The sequence below is a fragment of the Chanodichthys erythropterus genome, chromosome 15, assembly GCF_024489055.1.
Source record: "Chanodichthys erythropterus isolate Z2021 chromosome 15, ASM2448905v1, whole genome shotgun sequence".
Lineage (NCBI taxonomy): Eukaryota > Metazoa > Chordata > Actinopteri > Cypriniformes > Xenocyprididae > Chanodichthys > Chanodichthys erythropterus.
The window spans coordinates 18,911,312-18,938,806 of record NC_090235.1 but is presented as its reverse complement, the minus strand read 5'-3'; the positions used below and the strand labels follow the sequence as shown (position 1 = coordinate 18,938,806).

The 27,495-nt window shown below is 36.3% G+C and overlaps 1 protein-coding gene across 2 annotated transcripts in view; it reads left to right on the top strand.

The window, feature by feature from the left end:
- Positions 1–2,563: 2,563 nt before the first annotated feature.
- Positions 2,564–27,495, top strand: part of ankib1a (ankyrin repeat and IBR domain containing 1a) — a 39,590-nt gene continuing 14,658 nt past the window's right edge. For both annotated transcript variants that reach the window (XM_067411358.1, XM_067411357.1), the window contains exons 1-11: positions 2,564–2,774; positions 9,985–10,264; positions 17,555–17,855; positions 19,726–19,908; positions 20,449–20,566; positions 23,023–23,231; positions 23,316–23,404; positions 24,210–24,354; positions 24,675–24,835; positions 25,771–25,859; positions 25,989–26,119. In XM_067411358.1, the coding sequence (XP_067267459.1) occupies positions 10,077–10,264; positions 17,555–17,855; positions 19,726–19,908; positions 20,449–20,566; positions 23,023–23,231; positions 23,316–23,404; positions 24,210–24,354; positions 24,675–24,835; positions 25,771–25,859; positions 25,989–26,119 (1,614 nt within the window). In that variant the 5' untranslated portion in view covers positions 2,564–2,774; positions 9,985–10,076. The remainder of the gene's footprint in view (positions 2,775–9,984; positions 10,265–17,554; positions 17,856–19,725; positions 19,909–20,448; positions 20,567–23,022; positions 23,232–23,315; positions 23,405–24,209; positions 24,355–24,674; positions 24,836–25,770; positions 25,860–25,988; positions 26,120–27,495) is intronic.

The following is a 27,495-nucleotide window of genomic DNA, read 5'->3' as shown; positions in this document are numbered from 1 at the left end:
ATGTTTTTTTTCTGTGAAAAAAAGGTTCCATGCCTTAAAATAGCTTGAATGTAACTCCTTGTCTCATTTAAAGGGGTTGTATAATGCCACTTTTACAAGATGTAAAATAAAATAACTCACCCCCTTTGTTGTGTGTTCTCGGGGGGCGGGGTTTATGTAAATTTTAGGGTTAGTGATGTCACCAACCAGGCAAGAAGCTCGTTGTAGTCCCTACCAGCCGTTTGTTGTAGTCCTTAAAAAGTGATTTCTGTAAAAGAAAATATCTCCCTTTACATTGAACTTTGAGCGTCGTAACTTTGCAGATGTTGTTCGTGCTCAAACAGCAACATTACACACTAACTAATGTTAAAAAAGTGAAATCATAATCAACCACTCCTTTAAAGGATTAGTTCTCTTTCAAATTAAAATTTCCTGATAATTTACTCACCCCAATTTCATCCAAGATGTTTGTGTCTTTCTTTCTTCAGTCGAAAAGAAATTAAGGTTTTTGAGGAAAACATTCCAGGATTTTTCTAGTGGACTTCAACAGGGACCAACGGGTTGAAGGTCCAAATGTCAGTTTCAGTGCAGCTTCAAAGCGTTCTACATGATCCCAGACGAGGAATAAGAGTCTTATCTAGAGAAACCATCTCTCATTTTTTAAAAAAATGTTTAAATTTTTATACGTTTTAACCATAAATGCTCATCTTGAACTAGCTCTCTTCTTCTTCTTCTCTATTTGAATTCCAGCAGTGTAGACACTGCTAAGTGTATTACTGCCCTCCACAGGTCAAAGTTTGAACTAAATTGTCATATACAATATGCTAGTGCAAGTATATAACAATTAGTTCAAACTTTGACCTGTGGAGGGCAGTAATACACTTTTCAAATAGAGAAGAAGAAGAAGAGAGCTAGTTCAAGATGAGCATTTATGGTTGAAACGTATAATTTAAAAAAAAAGAAAATTATGAGCGATGGTTTCTCTAAGACCCTTATTTCTCGTCTGGGATTGTGAAGAACGCTTTGAAGCTGCACTGAAACTGTAATTTTGACCTTCAACCGTTTGGGGTCCATTGAAGTCCACTATCCTATATAGAGAAAAATATGGGAATGTTTTCCTCAAAAACCTTCATTTCTTTTCGACTGAAGAAAGACACAAACATCTTGTATGACATGAGGGTGAGTAAATTATCAGGAAATTTTAATTTGAAAGTGAACTAATCCTTTAATACACGCGGATCAATTAATATGCAAATTAGCCCCGCCCCCACTCGCTCACGTCAGAGATCCACTAGGTCAACTTACTGAGGTAAACGCTACCGCACTATACAATATCGGAGACATAACGTTAATTAATATGATTAATATCATATCAACAGAAAAATATACCAGGATAACCTGGAGACTCCCCTGCTAGTTCGCTGTTAATGATATGCTAAAGCACGCTGGCACATTGACATGATTGATTATTACAAGGTAGTTTGTGAAGTCACTGACACCAGCGATTTCAAATCGCGAGTTTGTCTTTTTTCACTGCAGTAAATACTCAGCAATGGTGTTTATATTTGCACATGTTTTGTCTTAAAGCGTATTAAAAACACCACCTAGACATTAAACAACATTAAAATCTTGATTTTCACCACATGGGCTCCTTAAAGATCCTCCAGTAATAAACCAAAGCAAATATTTTATTTATTTCTCATTTTATATAGTTAATAAGTCCAAAGGGGGTCAAAATTTGCAAAAATCCTAATAAAAGTCATCCAGCTGGAGCAGATGACCTGTTTTGATTGCTGCTTGAAATAGTGCTGAAATGTGCCGAATTTGGAGTTGATATAAAATGTTCCTTTAGGTGGCGCAAATGAGCCAATTATGTTAAATCTGTTATTTTACCCATTTATTCCAGTGACCAAATCTTTCTTCTGCGTTTGAGGAGTTTAAAGTTAATGATGTATTTTGCACAGAGCTGTGAACTATAAATGAAAATGCAAACTATGATAATTTCACGTGAAAATAAATGAAAATACATAACATATAGCCTTGTTAAATGAAATGAAAATAAAGTTAAAATAAATAAATAGAAAATACAAGTAAAATAAATAATTAATTTATGTGGTGTTGTACAATATGTTTAAATGCATAATTATAAACACATACGTTAAAAATTAATACAGAATATATATATATATATATATATATATAAATATATAAATATATATATATATCTATCTATATATCTAACTATATATATATATATATATATATATATATATAAATATATATATATATATATAAATTTGGAACTAAATTAATTGTATTTTTTTCAAGTTATTAATTAATGATTTAATTATTCATAATTTCTTAAGATTTGGGCCTCCATAATTGTTTATTTAATTAAAAATCTCATGTGAGTGTATATGATGTAAAACATAAAAAAAATATTTGAAAAATTAATTTATTCGTGTGTAAAACATTTTTAATGTAAACATACAACGTGTACAGCGCTGTGCCTCATCCTTTGCGGTAGGTGGCGGTAAGTCGCTCTTAAACTCGGTCCTCCATCTGCCGTTAACACCGCGAAGGAGACACAGATTATTGTCCTATGAAATGAGAGCATGACCAGCAAACACAGCCACGAGCACCACCCCTATGATTATACAGTTCTTTATAATTTCTTTTTACATAATCGCTAACATGATCGAAGGTCTGCTGCCTGATAACAATGTCTATATAAACTTTTGACAAGCCGCTAGCTCTGCTCATTTGATGTGTCAACGCTTAATGGATACGATGAGGTACGTGTATGATTGTTTTGTGTGTTGATCGCTCATTTTAACAAGACTCGGTGTCGAAATCTCCGATTGACCAGCTTAGGTGTGTGGAAAATTAAAGCTCTGCTTTATCAAACATGTGTTTGCTGTTAGATAGCGCTAACGCAAGCGGTCTGTCAGTCATAGACCGGTATTGATGAAGCTGATCAGCTGTCAACACAGTAAATGCATCCTTGGAAAAACTACAGCCAGAGTTTCAGAGCTTTAATCCCTAGACAGTTGTTACAGATGCTTCCTGAGAAATGTCTCTGTCAGAGAGAAACCCACTCCACCACCACTGAAAACAAGTAAGCAATTCACAGAGCTAGAATGCAGCATTAATCTTCATACTCAGGCTTTTGTGGCTGTTGGAATATTGTAAGTAATCTATAAACAGTTTATGTGTTTTATGTGTTTATAAAGGAGTAGTTCACTCAAAGGGAGGATTATGTCATTATTTACTCGCCCTCAAGCTGTTCCAAACTCTTTCTTTCTTCTGAAGAACACAAAGGAGATGTTGTGCAGCTTGTCAGCCATAGTCACTTAGTTTACACTTTATATCAGATTACCTTAACTACTATGTACTAACACCTACAAGACTAAGGATTTTCTGTGTAACGATGTTATTCTGTAAAATTTCCACATTTACTGCTAATAAGTTTGTGGTTTGGGTTTAAGAGTAAGATTATGAGTCAAGGGTTGAGTTATGGTTAGGAGTGAAGTTAAAGGTAGGGTAGGCAATTTTGGAGAGACTAGCAATAGCAAGCTAGCTTTGAAAGCCAAACATTTACTGCTGAAATGCGCGTGACAAAAGCATTCGATATATCGCCCAGCCCTATTTTGAACACAAAAAAAGTTACGGACAGCAGCTTTAATGTTAAAAGCGTCTGATGTGAGTTTGAATATCATTCTGTGTTCAGCTTTTTAGCTGTAATGAAAACAACACTAGCTAATTCACCTCAGATCTTGAAAATAAATAAATGGGCACAAGAATGTTCAAACTGTCAACACAATGCGAACAAACAAGTGTATTCTATGACAAAGATTAGTTCAGTCGCTCTGTATGTACCTTAAATAATGTTTTAATTGTGTAATATTTATGAATTTTACTATGTACTTGCCCATTTCATTGTCTGCTGTGCTCTTGATGAGAGATCCCGCCCACACTCTCCTCTGATTGGCTGTGGTTTTTGATTGATTTTATTGCTTTTCACTTTCACGTTGTGTCTAGTGTGGACAGTCAAATTGCTCAGCGCTGGAATCTTATTGCATTGCGGTGTAACTCACGCGAATAAAAACATTGCACGATGAGGAGTGTCTTCACGCACCTCACAAACAAAACATTTCTTTTTGCCATTTTTTTCTATTATCAACCATGTTGGAGATAACTACTATTGTTGGTCTGTACCTGTTGTGGGAATCCCAAATACACCGGAAAGCCAAACACTGGTGTGTCTGGGTTCACAGCGCCACCTAGAGGCGCACACAACTCTGTGAATTTTACCATTTTCTCCAGGAACTGTCAAACCGTACGTGTAAATAAGCTCTTCATGATTGGCTTGCGTGACAACGCATCATGCGAATTTCCGCTCAAGTTGAAATTTTTCTACTTGCGTGAAAGACGCGATTGAGGTGAACATTGCATTTGTGGCAATCGCGACACCCACTTTGTGTCATGTGTTGTCCGGCACGAATTTGCATCTGTTCGCATCTTTGCATTGACTTTGTATGCAATCTACTTGCACAAATACTTAAATTCGCTTTAAGTGTGCACACACCATTAGATCCCAACCTCCCTTCAGAGCGCTCTGCAAAGTCATGCCTCCTTCGATAGAGCAGAGTCTGCTAAGCTTCACGAGATGAGAGACAGCTTTAAATTACCTCAAAGCACATGCCATTACAATAATAATGAAAAAGTTACAGAGCTTTTACTTGTACCACCTGACTGCTGCAGATTAATTTCGGCGTTGATAGCGTTGACCTAGAAATGCATAAATCTGACCGAATGCAATGATTGGACAAACATTTTTTAGTCCTGAGACTTCTACATAGGGCTGGATTATTGCCTAGAACCAAAACCTTGATTAACTGAACATTTTACGATTACGATTAATAAACGATTATTTAGTTGTTTATTTGTTTTGTTTTTTTGTTTTTGCCCTCATAGTTCACTGACAAGGTTTATACTGAAAATATGATTGACTATTAAAGCTGAAAGAGTGATCTGACATGACAGCTCACTTTCAGCAGTTATTTTATCTATGGTTTGTAACATTTCTTTCAGATTTCTGCTCGTTGTAAATCAGATAAAGATAAATTAGCACAGTACCAGTAATGAGAATGATTGCATGTGTGAATTAGTCATACCGTCTCTCTATTAATTTTGAAGCTGTGGGTTGTAAATAGTTCCTTCGAAAGTAGAAAAATATATGCTATAATGAGTTTTGAGATAAATCACAGGACAGCGCTGACAACTAGTTTCTGCGTTCCTCTATGTGCGCGCGATCTTCACGTTTTGCGCAGCTACTGTTTGTATGAGTGTTCGTCCCACAATGCAGCTGCATGAGCACGGTAGCTCGGAATAATATTGGGTGAATTCAGGTTGATTGGGACACTTTTTCCAAGTCATTTCAATGGCAAAAAGTGTCCCAATCACCCTGAATTCACCCTACATCCAACCGTCTAAAATCGCTTGAATGTCCAAACTGGTAAACCTTAAAACAAATACAACTAACAAAGTTTAGTGAAGACGCAAGGCTCACCGCTAGCGCACCATTACTATGTGTTCAAATGGCTTTCACCTCCGTGTTGCTTTCATGCCACTGAATGGACGGGGCGGAGTCACGTGGCTACACACGCGGTAGTATGTTTTTAAGGGGGAAGTATTATCAGGATTAAAAAAACGAAATAACCGACGTGGGAAAATTACGTCAGTTAGAGGTTCTGTATTTTCGGTTTCGATTAATCATCCGGCCCTACTTCCACAGAAGATATATGTAATTGTTTTGGGCCCCAGTTTCTCCATTTTAACACCTATTTGCCACTTGTTTGCCACCTGATGTCACCTGTTGGAGTTTGGGATCCTTGCCGCTGTCGCCTTTGGCTTGCTTGGTTGGGGACACTTGACATTTGATAATCAACAGTGCTTTAATCTGCCTGCATTGACACTATTCTTTAAGAGCTGCTGTGCAGCCAAAATAATGTACAAGTTATCAATGTAAAGCTGCTTTGACACAATCTACATTGTAAAAGGCGCTATATAAATAAAGGTGACTTGACTTGACTTGTTTTAATATTTAGACCACTTCTATTATTGATTGCTATCAGGATGTGAAGAGAATTTTAAACAGTATAACAAAAAGTTGCCTACCCTACCTTTAACAGTATAGCTACAAATGTCAATTAAACGCAAGTACTTTAAATGTTATCACAATGGCCAATGAGTATGTACGTAATAAGTGTATTTTAATAAGTATATACATAAGGCCTCCTAGTATAAAGTGTGACCATTAAATGAGACTGTCAGTCCTCCTTTGGTCTTCCATGCAAAAAAAGACATTCATACAGGTTTGGTTCTGTCACTTTAAATGTCAGGTTGCTGCATGCTATTCTTGTTGGCCATGGTAATTAATTAGCCTGGAGTTTCAGACATTGTTAAAAGTGAAGGAGGATCATCTTTTTAACACAAAGCTTGCATTGTTTGAAAAGTAGCCCACAGCCTGTAAAATGAATGCAAATGGAGTTTTACCATTAATGGACACACAGTATGTTTAATGATTGAGCTCTAGTGTGGGGGAAGCTTGTGGAACTGAAACGTTTCCCTCTCTTTGTGTGCCTGCCAAGTGCTGCTCTTAATTCATCTGTTCTGCATTCTCAGACGTCCCACCTGAAAATGAGCCGTTCGAGTTTAGCATTTATAATGTTCCTTCTGAGTTCCAAAATGTGCATTGTTTCTAATCTAACTCCGCAGACGTTTGAATGCGAGTGAGATGTGAAATGATGTGGAAAAGAACAACGGAGCAGACAGAATGACCTAAAAAGTGGGTTGAACGCCCAGCTCCCACTCGCTCATGCCCGATCAGTGCACCTGCTGCCACTCTCTGCTCTCCCACAACCCTCTCAAGTCGATTTATTAGAGCATGACATGATGCTGGTTGTTTTGCTGATGAAACATTATAGATCCCTTAGGTCATGTAACCTTTTATAAAGGTTTCTTTTTTTCAGTGTACTTGAACATGTTTTTTTTTTTTCCCTTTCAAAAAGAGGCACTGCAGTTTTATCTGATGTAAATGTTTTGAAAAAAATTGTAACATTAGATCAGATAAGGGCCCCTGTGCAAGATTGTTATTTGCACAATGTGGTCATATGCAAATTGGCATGTTGTGAAGCAGACTGGTTTTTTTACATTAGGGATTTCCACCGCATAGTTATGTGAGTTGAATAGTAGCTTGTTTATTTTTCCCATAAAAGTACAGTAGCTTTGTATGAGTTATATTTAAAGCTGAAACTGTTTTACTGTTTAATATGACCTAAAGCAGAAATGCTTATAAGGGGCCATTCACACAGAACACGTTTTTGTATGTTTTGTTTTTCCATGTAAACGTGCTAGACGGATATGTTTCAATGCTCAAGGGGTCCTATGCTTTTTTTCCCGACTTTTTCAGCTTGCTTTAGTGTGTAATGTTGCTGTTTGAGCATGAAAAGGTCTGCAAGTTACAAAATAATTCCAGTTTGAGTTATTCTGTATATCAGTGTCACTGATTCTGAACTCCCTGAAACGCCTCCAATGCAGTCTTGAGTTTTCTTCCGGGAACGAACACATCACAGTATTCCACATTTAAATATGGCATATGCAAAACAAAGGGGCAGGACCTGGATGAGTTAGTAGTGTTTAAAGTCACAGTTATGGTAAGGGGCAGGACATTTCCCAAACATGCTTGAAGCACTTGACCAATCACTGTACTTTCAGAAGCAGGGGCTTCATAGAGATAGGAACTAAATTGAATTTAAATTTACTTCAGGACCGTCGAAAATGTATGTTATATATAGTGCGAATGCGTGTAGTATGAATGAATTCGGACGTACTACATCCGCTATGTTGTTACCTACCAAGACCTACCAGCGTCAGTCACACCCCTTCAACTCCATTCACAAATCCTCTCCTGTGGCTTCATGGGATAATAAAGTGTCCATCGTATGCACACTTCAGAATCTCGCTGGAAGTAGTAGGTAATCCAGGTACTTTTTGCCTAGAGAAGTATTCGATCTCGGACGCAGCGTGTGTTACTGACAGACTGGGAAGAGAGGAGCTGCAACAATGTCAAATATATGAAAAATAATGTTTTTTGAACATTCAAGCATGAAAACCTAATTTAGTAGAGCCCCAAAATAATATCAAGACTTTGTAAAAGGGCTTTGACAATATCAAGACATTTGCTTGTTTTTTCCCCCCAAACCAGTTAAGCACAAACTCCCCCCTGCAGTCGATTTCATTGATCAACTCAGTCACTCAGTGTCAAGAAAAGTTCATGGATTCAGTTCAGAGTTCAGAAAGATCATTTCATTGATCTGATTGTGACAAACAGTAATGTTATCTCAACCAATAATTTAAGTATTGGTTGGGGCTGTCCAATGACGGACGAGGAAAAGTGTATGATTTTCTTTTTTTTCTTTTTTTTTTGAAGATTTTGCATTTCCAGGCAAATGGAATGGGATGAATGTGTCCATAATAAATTATATGAAGTGCATCCATTTAAATGAAATGCCTACCTAACATTGTTTTCTTTTTGAAAATGACCAGAATGTATATATGAGATGTCGATTTGGTCACACAAGACTTACCCATGTATATTTATTGGAAAGGAGAAGATTTACCTTTATGTTTTTTATTTTGTGTAAGTCTTCCTTGACTGTAATACATATTTGTTTGAAATTTCCTGCTTAAAATGATATTAGGCAATGTTTTTATTCAGAAAGTACATTTAATAATTTTTTAAAAGTTTTCTTGGGAAAATATTAGAATTTTTATTGAATATCAAATTGAAAGATTTATATAACATTATTATTATTATTTGTATTATTATTATTATTAAGCGTACGTATACAGTTGAGAAAGCTATGGTATCAAACTATGTAAAATGTTCTTTAAGTAATAATCGGAAAGCAAACTGGTTTGACACCATTTTGAAGCAGATCCTTACATTGTTAGAAGAACTGTTATTATTAAATTTGATATTATTATTATTATTATTATTATTATTATTATTTATTATAATAATAATATGTATAAATATGCAATTATGTATAAATATTTTAATAATAAATAAGTAAATTATTTTATTTTATTTTTTCTAAAAGAGGCACTGCAGTTTTATCTGATGTAAATGTATGTAAAATGTTCTTTAAGTAATAATCGGAAAGCAAAGTAATATTTGCCTCCCATCCTTTTTTTTTTTTGGCTGATCTGAAAAATTATCCGATCTGTGACTATGATCTGAACCGTCAGTTTTGTATGGAAGCCCGTTTCCGCCACAAAAAAAAAAAAAAAAAAGATGAATTGCGACTTTTTATCTCAGAATTCTGACTTTTTAACTCGCAATTGCGTGTTTATATCTCACAGTTGCGAGTTATAAAGTCAGAATTCTGAGATATAAAGTCGCAATTCATCTTTTTTTTTTTTTTTTTTTAGTGGCGGAAACGGGCTTCCATAGTTTTGTGATCTGTTGTACCCCTAATTATTATAGTTGTTTGTTTATTTAATATTTTAATTCGTTTGTAGAGATAATATTGTTAAATGATTATATACAATTCATTGAAATCTTATTGTTATTATAAGTATTTTTAATTGTATTACTTTTTGAAATTGCCATAATTATAGCCTTTGCTGATATGGCGTTACATAAATAAGTTAGTTAATTTAGCATTTCCATTTGGATGCTTGTGGCTCATAACTTTTACAATTCAGCTTTAAGCCTAAAACTATTCAAGCTATGAGGTGAAGGTAATGGACTTGTGGTGGGCGTAGAGATAATGTAGCACATTCAGAGCAAAGCCTGATTGTCTGATGTCATATTTTTAAAGAGATTGCAAAGTAGTGCTGTTGATTTTTACACATTGATTTTACATCCCATGATGATGTAATGCCATGAATAACAGATTACAGGCAATGACTGTGACCATGTTGGTGTGTTTACAGGACTTGCGGTATGCGGCCCGTACACTCTCGCACTGGCTGAGTGCTGAAAACTGAATGTGGGCCGCTCTGCGGCTCCCACTCCAACTCCCGCCATGGGAAATACCTCCACCAAATTCCGTAAAGCACTTATCAGCGGAGATGAAGGCCTGGCTTGTCAACTCTATGACAGCAACCCCCAATTTAAAGAGGCTCTGGAGCCCAATGCATCTTATGGGGAGCCCTATCAACACAACACACCCCTGCACTACGCTTCACGCCATGCCATGACACGCCTCATCAGGTAAGGGCTTCGAATGAATGGGCTCTGTAATACAAGCACTAGCATCCATGGGCGAGTTGTAATTGCTCACCTTAAATTTGAAAGGGCCTGTTTGTAGAATTCAGAAACCCTTGTTATTAGCGACACCGGTGGTCGTTAAGTGAATTGCAGCAGCACTTGTGCACACATAACATACAAGAGACTAAATGTGATTCAATAACCTGATATACTCACGGCGAAGTTATTTTTCATTCTTTGCTTACAAGTTAAAAGAAGTTAGAAATACCTTTGCAGCAATACACTGTTAACAAACAACTGAGAGTGACGGTTAGATGAATATTTTAATATGTGCTGCACGCTTTCCTCTCAATAACAAAATAAACACACCACAAAATTGACATTGGTGAGAAAACGGCAGTTAAGAAAGCATCTGGTCATAGCGATGTGGATATGTTTGCACCAACTCTGCAATTCACCAATCTGTTGAGAGACTGATTATAAAGTATATATTTGAGTATGTAGACTATATATGTAAAACTATAGCTTGAATTGATTCCTTTTCATTGCATGACACATTGGCATTACAGTACAGTACAGAAAAGCTCTTTCTGACCATTATATACACGTTTCATGTGTCATTGAGTGGAGGGGAGGTTCTCAGGAGCATGTGTAAACATCACATCCTTTGGATTTTCCCAGCGAAAATGACCCTTCTTCACATAAAAATCAGCCAACAAGCTTTCATAAACAAACTAGGAAGTCAGGGAAGGTCTCATTTGCTAAGTTTCGTTACAAGCTGTTCAGACAATGGCAATACAAAAAGTGATTAAAACATAAAAAAAAATTACATATAGCCCCTTTAATGCCAGAGTGAGTTTGACAACATTTTGTTGTCAAATCTTTACGTTTTTAGAAGAACTGTTATTATTATTTTTTTTTAGTTATTAAATTTTAATTAAAGACATTAATCAGAAATAATTAAGTAAAAGTCTGTGGTCAGTAAGAAATGTATACTTTTATTCAGAAAGAATGCATTAAATTGATCAGTAAAGACATTTATAAATATTACAAAACATTCTATTTCAAATTAATTCTGTTCTTTTATATTCCTCAAAGAATCCTATAAAAATATATCACATTTTTGTGGAAATGTGATTTCTGAAATACCATGTGACATTGAAGATGCTGAAAATTCACAGGAATAAATTACATTTTAAAATGTTACAATAGAAAACACCATTTTAATTTTAAAACATAAGAGACTTTTTTCAAAAATGTAAAAAAATAAAATAAAAATACTGATCCCAAACTTTTGAATGTTAGTTTATGTGTCAGGAGAAAATGTGAACCAATTTAATATCAATATGAAGCCTAACACTGAGGTTTAAGACTGTTAGTATTCATGTTATAGGGAAACCCAAACAGTATGTCTACCTTAACAGCTCAGCAGTGTTTGTAGGCTTGTTGCTTTAGGGAGAACAAAAAACACTGAATAACTTCCCCCCTAACAGACAAGACCTAAAGCAAATATGCATGGAATGGGGAGCTTATGTAGAGCCTGCTGTGTTTTTGCGCAACACAAGGTTATTTTTGCATGGTTGTTGAATTCCACTGCTTGATATTTGAGTCAAGACCACTTGGAGCCATGAGGCCAACTCTGCCTTTACTGTTAATGCACCCCTCTGAGAAAATGGTTGGTAATTACCAGCTAGGACAGCTGGCTACTGAGGACTCTCTGTCCCTCCTCTTTCCTTTTTACTTTCCACTTTTCATTTTATAGCCCTTTGGAGCACACTACTAGCAACCTCAATAATTTCAGAGCCTGATTTCAATTAACAGGCATTTTTTTTTAATAGTTTTAGTTTTAGTTAATGATAATAATACTGGGCATAACTGTACATTTGAAACACCATAATTTTAACCAGCTTATAGAAAGAAAAAGATCATCTGATTAACACATAAAGTGACCAACCACAGTTAAGTTTATTCTACTGTGATGTTTATGTGCAGATTTACAGATAATAGACTGGAACGGGGGAAAAAATCGCTCCGCATTCTCCACAAATGGTTGGATGGTAAACACTGGAAAAATGGCAATCAATATGTATAGGCACTGATTAGTATTCATACCGTCCTAATTTATTCAATACTGATTTATCAAAGACACAACCCAAAAAGTAAGCAGATTGTACAGTTCTGCTAGTGAATATCTAGTTTAATTGCTGCAGACACTATATAAGTTTGAAAGATTTTATGTCATTAACCTGTCTAATCTTGTTGTTATTCCTTTCTTGAAAGTATAAGCTACTCTGTAAACCCTAATGGGGCGTTCACACCAGATGCGACTTGCGCGAATATTATTTTTTATAATATTAAACATTTTGAGTTTATTCGCTTCATTCGCGCGTGAAATTCACTTCACAACAGACGCAAATTTGCGTCATGAGAGGGGCTCTCCCTCTCCTTTAAATGTGTATCCCTCAGATTCTTCCACTTCTTTCTGCACACTTCCTCCGAATAAACACATCAACTCAACGTCAGCGGGAAAGTAGTTGTGAAATACGGCGAATATGCTCAATTTGCCAGCTTTAGCTAGCTTGTAGTCTCAATATGTATGTATAGCTCAAACTGAGTAAAGAGTGTTTTTTACAATTTACCAGATTGTCCTCCATTTTTGTTGCGGATTTCTGCCTCCGCTCGCTACGTCATAATCCCGTCACTACAAGAGCAAGCTCCTGATTGGTTAACGCAGCGCTAGGGTTGGGTGATGTCCCCTAAATTGGCAGTTGACGATGTTGACGATGTGGACGATGATATCGTTGGGGGTGGGGGGTGTATTTTAATTTTTCGTTATTATAGAATTATTATTCATTATTTTACTTTATTACTTTATTTATCCCTTTGACGCGTACGATCACACCGGTGTGATTAGAATGTTCAGTGCAGTGCATCACTTGATCAATTGCCAAATTCAAATGTGCGCGTCCATCTCTAAACCAGAGATGGACGAGCGCAGCACTTTTCATATATCACAAATATGCAGTGTTTTCAACCACATAATGTTTATTTTAGGTTTCAGATGTTTAAATACATATAAGATGTTGTGAATCCAACAGAACCTGCGGCACAAACTAACATGGCGACGCCCATAACATGTATAGCTCAACTAACGCAATCATTATAAAGTTGTTTAAACAGCAAAACACATCCACTTTCACATATTTGACAATCGGAATATCAGATATTTCATGTTATTGTTAACAAATTAGTGAATATTTTGAATAAAAAAGGAAAACTGAAATAAAAGCAGATCATCAGTCATACAGCGCTGCGGTGTGTGACATGACAAGCAATGACGCGTCACCATGGAAACAATAAAGTGATACGTTTTAAATAACTGTCGCCTTGAAAAACTCACGCTGGGGGGTCAGCCAGAACATTTTAAACTCACGTGCGAAAGGGTTATTTTATTTCCCAACTAATGACTCATCCGGGCTTTCCAATAGGTTGCACGTGAGGGGAATAAAAGGGTCGGAGCGGGGCGGGGGTGTGTCTCTCCATAGTGATGTCGGTCAGCCATCATCGTCCATCGGCACAACCCTATGCAGCGCGAATATTCGGCAAAGTTCAGATTGTTCAACTTGGGCAATTCGCGCGAGTCATGCGTTATGTGCGTCAAACGCCCGAAACGCTCGATTTGTGCTGAAGGATGTCTATTCGCATCTTTGCATTGACTTATCATGTAAATCACTCACGCTAAGCGCTTCATTCGCGTCTGGTGTGAACTAGGGCTGCACGATTAATCGCATGCTATTCTCACGCGCATTTCGTCAGTAAAGCCGGTTCCCTGATTACCGCTAAATCACCATCACCTGCTTTCAAATGAAGCGGCATTTAATAGACAGAGCCGTAGATCACTGAAAAGCCACGCAATATCGCGTTCATATCGCAGATGAATCGCCTTCGATAATGAACGCGATATTGCGTGGCTTGTCCGTGAACTACGGCTCCGTCTATTAAAAGGCGCTCCGTTTAAAAACAGGTGATGGCGATTTAGCGGTAATCAGGGAACCGGCTTTAATGACGAGACACGCATGACAATCTCATGCGATTAATCGTGCAGCCCTAGTGTGAACGCACCATAACACTCAAAATAATTAACTGGTTTGAGTAGGACAAACTTAAATTAAACAAATTAGTTCAGTCAAATTAACTTTTATGAGTATTTAACACTTTCTTTTTCTTTCGAGTTCACAGAACTGATTAATTTTAAGTAAACTGAACTGTTTTATTGTTTTGAGTTTTTTTCTTTTCATTTAGACGAACTTAAGTTTAACTGAAACTGGGCTGGGATTTCTATTTCCCAGAATGCTTTGCCCATGGCATTCGAAAGGGAGAGTAAATTTTAAAATTAAGTGTTTTATAATGTTTTTGAGCAAGATTAATGTTAAGTGGGAAATTTAGTAGCGATTAATGTTTTGTTAAGCTAATTTAGAAGTGGTGGCAAGTTGTGCATGTGGCTTGCATTGAGAAAGGGTATATTAAATGTTTTATATTGCTGTGCTCATTGAGCAAGGGCTATTCCATGCAAATTAGCATTTTATGAATTAGCTTATCATAGCTAGCTAAGTTTTCACTAATAAAAATGTTTATGTTGAGATTACATGATAATTTTAAGTTAAATGTTAGTAATTAGTTTACTCAAATATTTCAATTTAATAGCAATTAAAAAGTATGAATACAAAATAAAAATCTGCCAGTTCTGCTTACTTAAACTTTGAATTTCATAACTTGAAATGTTGATGTTTGCCAACTTATTCGCATTTACAGTGTACATAAACCGTTACGTAAACACAACTTTGTTTCCAGGCAGACTATTCTTTGAAGTTGCTTAAAGTCAGTCAATCAAATTAGAGCTTGCAAGCTCAAACATTCTCAAAGTTCCTTTGTGTCCTTTGTTTGAGAGTTTGGGAACAAAGACGTTGACTAATCGACAAACACCCTAGTGGAACCACCTCCCTAGCTAGAACGGCCATTTTGAAGTGGTTAAATATTTAAATGCTAAAACCAGGTTTCCTATCCTGTAACTGGAATTCTGATTCACTTTTTGGCTGCTACTGATTCTTGGGAAAAACAGCCTGCCAGTCTAGACTACACCCAGAAAGTTCGAGGCCAAATATGAGTAGCTCTGGCATTTGGCCTAACACATGTATACCCTTTGTGTGGTCTTATATTTATTATGATCCCACTTTCATTAGCTAGCATAGAGCAGAACAAAACACAAGATATCTGTCACATGCTTGTCTAGACATTATCCTTGGATGTTGTCGTTATTCCTGTTTAACGCTTGGCTTTGCATTTCATGATGTGGTCATGTCATTATTGTGCTATGGTTCTATTGTTACATCTCACTGGATCTAACAGTTGCATAGTTAACAGGTGTCCATGCCAATTTCTTGGCAGTTCGACCAGTCTTTCTGGCCTCCCAGGTGCAGCTGCAGTTGTGTCTGGGGAATATAAGGAGTTGTTTTCAGTTGCATCAACTACTAAACTCTCAGTGCTATATTCACATCACAGACTTCCCAGAACAACTCGCTGAGTCATTTCCACTGAAATGCATTAAAGCCTGTTGAATGCAGTCATTAATTTCCTTCTTAAAGCTTACAAGGGTGTAAATTTCCCTTAGTCCTTTCTAGGGTGCATTTCAAACCTGTTATCAATTACTTTGAAGCTCCCACAAATTAATTGGCTGAAAATTATATTAGTCTTCCTAATTACTTCCAGGAAGGTTTCCAGCTGCATTAATAAGTGTCATGCCATTTTCAATAATAACATGGTTATGATCTTCCTGATGCACTCTCATGTTATAAACATTTGAGATTGTAGATGAAGCCACTAGCTCTCCTGTATTTCTTCAGGAAATAAGGCAAAGGTTGTCTTTAAATTCTACCTGTATCAGTGTTTTATAGAGACTTATAAAATTGATATGCCTGACAGTTCTGGTCTTGGATCTGATTGGTCAATACAGCATGCCGTAATTCACAAAATATTAACAGTTATGATGAATAACTCCTGTTCACCATATCACTGCATGGCACCCTTTGACTTTAAGCATGCAAAAATCAATGAATATTGTGAATAGGTTATGATACAGTGATTTTTTTGTTTGTTTGTATGTTTTATTTTAGTTTTTGTATTAATATTTGAATTAGCTTTTATTTTTATATTTTTAGTTGTTAATTTTAGTTTAATTTTTAGTAGTTTCCTTGTGTGCTTTTGTCATTTATTTTTTTTTTTTTGGTGTTTTTTTTTTTTTTGTTTTAAATATTGCTATTTAGGTTTAATTTATTTTTATTTCAGTTTTAGTTTTATTTATTTCCAGTTAATAATTTTAATGCTTCAACTTTAAACTTATTTCAGTTTATTGCCGAGGAGGCAACATTTCTAATTGTAAGTTTTTCAACTAATATTTATATTTTATTTTATTTTATTTTATTTCATCTTTATTCCAAATAACAGAAATGTATTTAATAGTTTTAATTTTAGTTAATGACAATAATAACCCTGGTATGATATATTTGTATTTTTAAAATTTATATATAATTAATATTTTCACTACAAAACCGGTGTGTTTATGATAATGATAATAACTTAAAGTAATATGATAACAAATACCAGTGTCAGTGTACAATATCAAATGGCATAACTGATTTATTTTATTTTATTTTATTTTATTTTATTTTATTTTATTTTATTTTATTTTATTTTATTTTATTTTATTTTATTTTATTTTATTTTATTTTATTTTATTTTATTTTATTTTATTTTATTTTATTTTATTTTATTACAAATGTCCAGACTTTTAATAAATCACAGATTTTAATAAAGAACAAATAAAAATAAATTCTGGAAATATCAAGGAATTTTAAAATTATGTTTCAAGGCCTGGAAAAGTAACAATATTTTTTCTTTAAAATAATGGAAATTTCATTATAGTTCATAAACATTTTTTCTAGTTATGTTAGATATAAGCAAATTTTACTCCACACAGAGCAATAAGTCATAATGATGCCTGATCTTTAAATGATTTGTTCTTTTGAGTCAGTTATTTTCAATGAATCAGATGAAGCTGTTTACAGATGATTCATTAAGGAATCAATCTGAATCAAGATGATTAATGTGCACAAAATTAATATGTACAAAAGACCGTCAAGCTTTAGTATTTTTGCATTTAGATTCATAGTTGTTGTAATTTCTATTCTTTACATTTTGTACTTATTCTACTTCCATTCCTTTGTTCCTTTCCTTCAGGTCTTTCCTTTTCTCCAAAGATGGCAACCCCAACAAGTGCAACATTCACAATGAGACGGCGCTGCACCTGCTGTGCATGGGCCCGCAGATCCTGCTGGGTGAGGGGGCGCTGCAGCCGCGGTTCAGCCGCCCCCAGGAGGACGAACAGAACCGGGCTGAGTGCCTCCAGATGATCCTGCAGTGGACCGGAGCCAAGCTGGACCAGGGCGAGTATGAGAGAGCCAACGTCAATGCCACCGACAACAAAAAGAGCACCTGCCTGCACTACGCGGCGGCTGCTGGCATGAAGAACTGTGTTGAGGTAATAAGATTTGTATTGTCTTATGTAGTTTAGGCCTTGTATTTTTTAACTGATTTGATGCATACACACTTAAAGTGGCCCTATTATGCTTTTTCGGATATTACCTTTCATGTAGTGTGTGTTATTGCTGATTGTAAAAGAATGTAACAGGTCTGCAAAGTTTCAAAGCTCAAAGTGCAGATAAATGGAGTTATTGTCTCCCAAATGAAATGAGTTGTCAGCCTATGTGGGTTTGTGACAAATTTGCATAATGCCAGACTATGGTCTACTTTGCCCTGCCCTCAAACACTGTAGTTGAAGCTGAGGCCTGGAAGTTTGGTTCTTGTTGTTGACATGTTGAGAAGACATGCTTTGATGCATTTCCAAAGGATGAGGACTCAAATTGATACAGTAAAACCGACGCCACTGTTACTATTCCCATCACTGTGTATCAAGTGTATGAGCATTTCGTTTCCAACACACGTTGTAAACAACAGACTGGGCCATCTGACCAATCAGAGCAGAGGAGGCTCTCGAAACGGTGGGGTTTAGAGAGACTGAATACTTTTTTTGAACCGTTTCTGACACTCTGAGAAAAGAGGTGCTGCATTATATATTATGAGAAAATTAAAGGGGACATATCATGAAAATCTGACTTTTTCCATGTTTAAGTGCTATAATTGGGTCCCTGGTGCATCTACCAACCCAGAAAACATGAAAAAGGACCACCCAGTAACTTTGTTTTGGCAAGCCTTTCTCTGCAAGCATGTGAAAAAACCAGCCGCTCAGATTTCGCTCCCCTAGTGACGTAGGAAGGGGATCTTATAATAATATTACCGCCCCTTAATCTGCACGTTTCCACCCACGGCTCCGTCATCTTGTTTTCGCAAGTGAAAACAGTGTACCAGTTTTGGTAAAAGTTCGAGCAAAGCATGTTCTGTCATTGGCCGCACAGACGAGCTCAGAACACTATTTAGAGTCTCGTTAGCTCGGATAGCCTGCAAGTTGACCCTGGCAAGCTCGATTGCTAAAAAGGAGCGTTTTTGTCCGAGCGATATTTTAGAAAAATATTAGACTATTCACAGCATTTGATAGCAATCATAAACGTTAGCCTGTCCATACTGGTTTTGCACAAAAGATTAATATGGCGGCACATACTAGTTGATGAGTTGAATCAACTCCAGTTTCATTCTAAAAGTTGTAACTTCTTCCTGAGTCTCTCCATCAGTGTCGACTCCGGTTTGAACAATGTAAGGCTGAACACCGTTACTGGCAATCCTCATTTTGGCTGTGTGAGATTCTCCTGCTTTGTTGTTGTTGAGCTGTTAAAGCTCCACCCTCTTCTGGAAAGGGGGCTGGGAGCAGCAGCTCATTTGCATATAAAGGGACACCCACAAAAATGGCGTGTTTTTGCTCACACCCAAATAGAGGCAAATTTGACAATAATAAATGATCTGTGGGGTATTTTGAGCTGAAACTTCAGACACATTCTGGAGACACCAGAGACTTGTATTACATCTTGTGAAAAGGGTCATTATAGGTCCACTTTAAAGTGTTTTTTGACCTTGGATGCATGTAAACCTATTTTACGAGACCTGCAAAACAAAATTAGGAGCCTTTAAAATGACATAAATGACTCTTTAACATCCATGGAACCTTTCCATTGGTTTTTATACTGAAAAACTGTTCTTCAGATTATTAAAATGTTCTTCACATTAAGAAAAAAATAGTTCTTAGGGAAACAAAAATGCTTATTTTATAGCATCTCTGTGAAAACCCTAAATTTTTAAGACTTTAGTCTCTGTTAGACTCATTGAAATTCCAGGACCATACAAGATTACTTTAATTGTAGGATTGATCACACATTAAGGGCTAGTCTTGTGTTTTGCAGCTATTAGTGAAGAACGATGCAGATTTGTTCATGGAGAACGAGGACAGGGAGACGCCATGTGACTGTGCGGAGAAACAGCATCACAAGGAGCTGGCGCTCAGTCTAGAGTCGCAGATGGTTTTCTCTCAGGATGCTGGAGCTCAGGAGATAGAAGCAGAGTATGCCGCCCTTGACCGACGAGAGGTATGGCTGGGTTAAAAATTGTGTTTTCTGAGATTTAGATACTTTTTTTTTTTTTACACTAAAAAGTTTAGGGTCTCTAAGAATTTTTTAATGTAGAATTTTAATACTTTTATTCAGCAAGGATGCATTAAATTGGTCAAAAGTGTCAGAAGATTACAAAAGATTTCTATTTCAAATAAATACTTTTTTAGTCTTTCTATTCATCCCAATATATAATATAGGTAGAAGTTTGCAGGCTTACAAACAGAGACCAACATGAATTGTGCGTGTGGATGTACACCATTATTTCTGTGTGGTGTACACTGAGGAACTGAGCTCAAGATAAATCACATCTTGGTAATGTATTGTTGCAGGATATCACATCCATCGAAAGAGGATAGACAGACTCATGATTGCTTTGTTTTGCTGTTCCAGACAGACTGAGCAACATAGAAGTTTAAAAAGAAAAGCTTTATTAGTTCTCTTCCCATCACCTCTCTTACATCCTCGTCGCTTCACACTTTTCATTTTCAACCTGTCATTTATCCCTTTTCTCTCCAGCCATATGAGGGATTGAAACTTCAGGACTTGCGTCGGCTGAAGGACATGTTGATAGTGGAGACGGCGGACATGCTGCAGGCTCCTCTCTTCACGGCTGAGGCGCTGCTGCGAGCTCACGGTATGGATTTACTGCAGCTACTTGTAATGTCAAACAATCAGCCAATGAGAATGCTAGGTTTATATGCATCATATTTTACAATTGCATTACCAATGCAAGTGAATCCCAAGATTTTAATTACACACAACAAAAGTCTCTGACTTAATGGTCTTATGTTCTTTTAGAAATGTTCATGGTATTCGGTGAAACGTCATTTAGTGTACTGAAGTTACTAGCTACTCAGCATTTTTACTGGCTACAATTTCGACATCGATACCATAGGGAAAAATATATAGATATTTTTTATATTATCTTATAATTTGGCAGCAGGTATATTAGGCTGCTGTCACTTTAAGACCTGATGCATGGATCCATTATACTGTTAAACATGCGTTTTCTTTCTCAACTGTTTGTTCACTTAAAAAATTACTTGACCGGCATTTTGACATTTGTTTCGTGTGTATTTGACTGTTTAAGCGCAATAATCAGCGAAAAAGAGCTCAATTTAGTAGTGAGAGGCGGCTTTATGTGCGTGCACTTTAGGTGTGGGCACAAAATCTGCTGGAATGAGTAAAATTATGCGCAATACGCGCAATCCCATGCTGAAATTCAATCCCTGTAACACCAACAATATTCATCCGGAGCAAATGAAACGAGTGAGTGAGGGAAGGCGGGTTTGTGTGTGGACTCGCTGTCGGAGAGATTGAGCAGCTGGTATCGTGTATCTGTTCTGTGGAAAATGAGTATTGGAAGTGTTTCAGATATTTCAGTATCAATATGTATTGAATTTTATTTATTTTTTTTCAACACCTCATTGCACTTGGTTTATATATATATATATAAAATAAATAAATAAATATATGTAATATAAATATATATTTTATATTACATATAAAATTCCACTCGCCAAAATGGCTAGTAGAAGTGACTGCGTTACACAGCACTGTTAACGTCAAGCCCTGTATATAAGCATAGTTTGATAGCATCCAAGTACCATAGTACTGCTGCAGTACTTATTATAAGGGAGTAGAGATGAAATGGTTAATATATTGCAGAGGACTGTCACTGTGCCAGCTGATCCATTTGATCAATTAAAGTAATATGCCAAATTTGGCCACCATCCAAGATCCTTCATTCTTCAAGATATTACAAGCAAAAACGTTTACTACTGAGCAAACTACAGCATTTCATGCTTAAAGTCACCATTAAAAATCAAAATTGACAATTCTAATTTTTTTTGCAGTATTTATTATAAATGATTTATCTGTGCGCATCATTATTTTGTTGAATTAATGTGCCCTCATAACCAGATCTTCTCTTTTCTGATGATGAGGGCGGGGCAAGCTGTCACTGACATGAGATCCACCAATAGCAAACCACAATCCAATAAATTCCCCATGGACAAAATCTAGTCCCGACCTACATTTATGCTCAAGACATAGCCTGCGTCTCAATGTGCATACAATCCATCCTAAATAATATGTGGCATTAGTAATATTCAGTACTATTTAGGGTGGATAGTATGCACATTTGGATGGAGGGATAGTCAAAAAAAAAGGCCTGGTTGATTTAGCTAGTAGTGTGTTGAAATTCTTTTTATTTGTAAAGAATGCATTATATTGATCAAAAGTGAGAGTAAAGACATTTATAATGTTACAAAATATTTCTGTTTCAAATAAATGCTGCTCTTTTATCAAAGAGTTCACAAAATTATGAAGCAGCACAGCTGTTTTCAACATTGATAATAATCATAAATGTTTCTTGAGCAGCAAATCATCATATTAGAATGATTTCTGAAGGATCATGTGACACTGAAGACTGGAGTAATGATGTTGAAAATTCAGCTTTGATCACAAAAATAAATGATATTTTAAAATATAATCAAATAGAAAATATTTTATTTTAATTGGTAACAATATTTTACATTATTAGTGTTTTTACTATTGTTTTGATCAAACAATTGCTTGGATGGAGGGATAGTCAAAAAAAGGGAGGAGGCCTGGCTGATTTAGCTAGTAGTGTGTTGAAACTCACTGTTATGGTAAGGGGCGGGATATTTCCCAAACATGCTCGAAGTGCTTGACCAATCACAACACAGTGCTCCAGCTGACCAATCAGAGCACATTGTGCTTTTCAGGAGATGGGGCTTCATAGAGACAGGAACTAAACAGTGTTACTGACAGACATTGAAGAGAATAGCTACAACAATGGAGAATATGCTAAAAAAAATAATGTGGTTTTTGAACATTCAAGCATGAAAACCTATTCTAGTAGACTTTCCCAGTTTGTTTATAAAAAAAGATTAAAAACAAAAAGCTTTGTCATAAATATGTCCAAAATACTAGAGGAAATATCTTACCTTATATTTCCTTTTGAGCATTATCTATGGGCCATGGAGGGGCTTAAAGTAAAAAATGTTCAGCATTAGAGGAACATTTTACTGTCTGTAAGTTTAAACCTCATTTTCTGCTGAATAGATTGGGACAGGGAAAAACTTCTGGAGGACTGGATGTCTAATGCAGAGGATTGCTGCCAGCGCTCAGGTATTCAGATGCCAACTCCCCCACCGAGTGGCTACAATGCTTGGGACACTCTGCCTTCACCAAGAACTCCCAGAACAACTCGTTCCTCCGTCACCTCCCCTGATGAGATCAGCCTGCTCTCACCTACTGATGGCCTTGCCCTGGTTAGATTCATCTTCATGCATGACGTCATGATCCACATTCTTCATTATGAAAATATATTGACAATGTATCTTATGCCCATGTAGTGTGGAATTTGCATGTGCACCATATCTGTTTTTGAGGACCCTGTGGACATGTCGTGTGGACACGAGTTCTGCCGGGCATGCTGGGAAGGGTAAGCGTTGGAATATAAGTTTGATTTGACTGGATGGATGTTTGTGTTCAGTTGTCTTTATGATACATTAGTCACATTACAGGTGACTATTTACACTACCGTTCCAAAGTTAGGGGTCTGTATGATATATATATATTTTAAAGAAATTAATACTTTTATTTGTCAAGAATGCATTAAATTGATCAAAAGTGAGAGTAAAGACATTTTTAATATTACAAAATATTTCTGTTTCAAATAAATGCTGCTCTTTTATCAAAGAGTCCACAAAAAATATGAAGCAGCACAACATTGATAATAATCATAAATGTTTCTTGAGCAGCAAATCAGCATATTAGAATGATTTCTGAAGGATCATGTGACACTGAAGACTAGTAATGATGCTGAAAATTCAGCTTTGATCACAAGAATAAATTACGTTTTAAAATATAATCAAATAAAAAATATTTTATTTTAATTGGTAACTATATTTCACATTATTAGTGTTTTGATCAAACAATTGCTTCTCACTTCTTTCAAAACATTAAAAAAAAAAATCATACAAACCCCAAACTTTTGAATGTCCTGGAATAGTTTGCAATAAGCTTATAAAACACATTGATTTTATACTAATAATCACTAACTATAAGTCAATAGCTATGTATATTCCTACCATTTCCAATTTGATTATGGCTTTCACAGTGCTTCTTGGGATATTTTTTTATATTTTTTTGCTTCAAAAGTAATGCTGTGTTGTGATTGCACTACATTGCCAGTTGTTTATGATCATATATTCATAACCTTTGAACATTGTTTGTCTGGATGTCAGGTTTTTGAATCTGAAGATCCAGGAAGGGGAAGCACATAACATCTTTTGCCCTGCTTATGACTGCTTCCAGCTGGTTCCTGTGGAGGTCATTGAAAGCGTTGTCTCCAGAGAGATGGATAAGCGCTACCTGCAGTTTGACATTAAGGTACAATTGGACACACAAAAGCCCCAGAAACCATTTCAGAGCTGCCATTTATTTTCTCTTATCATAGACTCTCTGACGTTGGCTTTGAATCAAAATGCTGACAGCGTCCTGCTGTTGGTTGAGTTTACGCCAAGAGATTGTTTGAGCAATAAAAGCTTTTGTAAACACACTTGCTCAGAAGTCAAATGTTTGATTATTGGGTAAATATCACATCGATTTGATTTGGATGATTTAAAGCATCGAATTGGTTTTGGGTATTGGGTAATGTACGTCATCCAAAAAAAAAGAGGGTGTTTCAACACATTTCTTTCCATTTCCAGGCTTTTGTGGATAATAATCCTGCCATTCGCTGGTGCCCCGTAGCCAGATGTGAAAGAGCCGTACGACTGACTAGACCAGGACCTGGAGCCTCTGACACTCGGAGCTTCCCCTTGCTCAAAGCCCCCGCTGTAGACTGTGGGAAAGGCCATCTCTTCTGCTGGTATGTTAAAGAGGCCATTTTATGTCCTTTTACAAAGTCTTGATTTTGTCTATTAGAATAGATTTTCATGCTTGAATGTTCAAAACACACACATATTCTCCATTGTTGCAGTTCCTCTCTTCCCAGTCTGTCAGTAACGCTCTGTTTAGTTCCTGTCTCTATGAAGCCCCTCCTTCTGAAAAGCTCAATGTGCTCTGATTGGTCAGCTGGAGCAGTGTGTTGTGATTGGTGCTTTAAGTGTGTTTGTCGCGCCTCTTACCAAAACCACAAGTTTCAACACACTACTAACTCACTCAATCAGGCCCCGCCCCTTTATTTTGCATATGCCTTGAGCGGGAATTATTTAAATAAGGAATATTGTGACGTGTTTGTTCCCGGAAGATACTACAATGGAGGCGTTTCAGGGAGTTCAGAAACACTGACACTGATAGAGAGAATAACTCCCGCTGGAGGGACTTTGAAACTTTGCAGACAAGTTGTTTCCTTTCAAAGTAAACCATATTTCACCACAAAATCAAAAGGTTTGATTAAAAACTCAACTTCACTCCTCCCCTTTTTACATAGAGAGTTTTGAAATTTATATTATTCTCTGTGGTGATTCGCATTATTGTAATGCAGTAATTTATTGCCTTAAAATGAGCTAAAACATTTTAAAATCAAAATTAAAAAATCTAATAATAAACAAAAGTAAATAAGTATTTTTTCTATTTGAAAGTAAATCATAATTTTTTGTGATTTATAATAATGGGAGCTTGTGAGGATGGTGGATACAAAAAACTCTTAATGATCCTAAAAATTAATTTTATTTTATATAAATTATAAGTATCATATGTTTCTTTTAATTTTGATTAGGCAATCTGACAGACAGGTTTCATGAGAATCCTGCATAGTTCATCAAAGCACCATTCATGTTTATCTCTCGGTTTTCTTCTCAGGGAGTGTCTTGGTGATGCTCATGAACCCTGTGACTGTGAGACATGGAAGATGTGGCTGCAGAAGGTGTCTGAAATGAAACCTGAAGAATGTAGGAACACATTTTTAAAATTCAGAATATATTGTTCTTCCAGACCTGCACCTTTATTTAATGGATGTTCATGACGTATAACCTGCCGCTGTAGGTTTTGATATTAAGCTCCTCCCTGTCTCTGAACAGTGGCTGGTGTGAGCGAAGCTTATGAAGATGCTGCCAACTGCCTGTGGCTGCTCACCAACTCTAAACCTTGTGCCAACTGCAAATCCCCCATCCAGAAAAACGAAGGCTGTAATCACATGCAGTGCGCGAAGGTCAGTACAGAATGGATTACGTGGACAAAAACATCTGCAGCCATTCGAATGTCAGCCCGCTAAAACCCAAAATTGTAGCTGTCTGAAAATTATCAACTACGGACTAAAAAGGTCAGACATCCTCAGTGGAGACATTAGTAATTACACATGCATGGCCTGTTTATTAAGGTTCAATATTTGGCTCCTGGAATTGATTATTAGGGGCATTTTAACCTTTTATGAGAGCACTTGTTTTTTAGCCATATAAAACACAAAATGTTGTCCATTAATGTAAAAAAAACATCAATTTAATCAATTAACTGAAAGAAACTGAAGTAGATTATTTATATATGTGGATTTTAATTGCAGTTTTGTGATGTTATTTAGTACAACAGCATGATGGCAATAGTAATATTGCTTTTAAAACAATATTTTTTTATACATTTTGTACAAACAAGAAATTAATATTGATTTAATTTTATTTTAAACACAACATCACCAGCTATTCCATTTATAAGAAATAATACACTCTTAGAAACACTGGGTTAAAAACAACCCAATTTGTGGCTGGGTAAACATAGGACAGAACACATGTTGGGTTAATTTTACCCAGCAAATTGGGTTGATTCATACCAAATATTAGAAGTAAAAATGAAACATTTAGAAGTAATTCAATTGTAATGGACCAGTCTCTGTTGCCCTGTTTCCACTGTAAAGGCGCTGGATCTCGTGCCGGAGATGACTCGCATTTGGCGGGGAACTGCTAACTTTAGTCGCCGTCCTGCGTTTCTCTCGTAGCCGAACAATGCTGTGACTGACTCCATAACCTGTCCATAAATAATCCATGTACAATTCTGAGAACATATTTTAACATCTTAAGTATTTATATTCTGTATCTTTTTGAATAAAATCATAACATTTTTATGCAAACATCAGGCGTTTCCATCACACACAAAAAAGACCAACGTGACACTCGTTTAGGTGACTCACATCGTGCCCCTATATGTTGTTTTGCATAAAATTTAATGATATACAGAGCAATAACAAATTTTTAGATAAAATAAAATGTACACAAACCTGTATTTTACCAAAGAACAGACTGGGCTGCACTGCTCTCTCCTGAAGAGGTCGCAAAAACCTTTGATAAATAACTCAAGCCCTGGGTTATGTCAAGTCTGACCTAGGATCTGGGTAACATAAAAACTACCCAAACACTGGGTTGTTACGTCTGACCCAGGAGCTGGGTAACACAAAAACTACCCAAACACTGGGTTGTTACGTCTGACCCAGGAGCTGGGTAACATAAAAACTACCCAAACACTGAGTTGTTACGTCTGACCCAGGATTTGGGTAACGCAAAAACTAATCCAAACACTGGGTTGTTACGTCTGACCCAG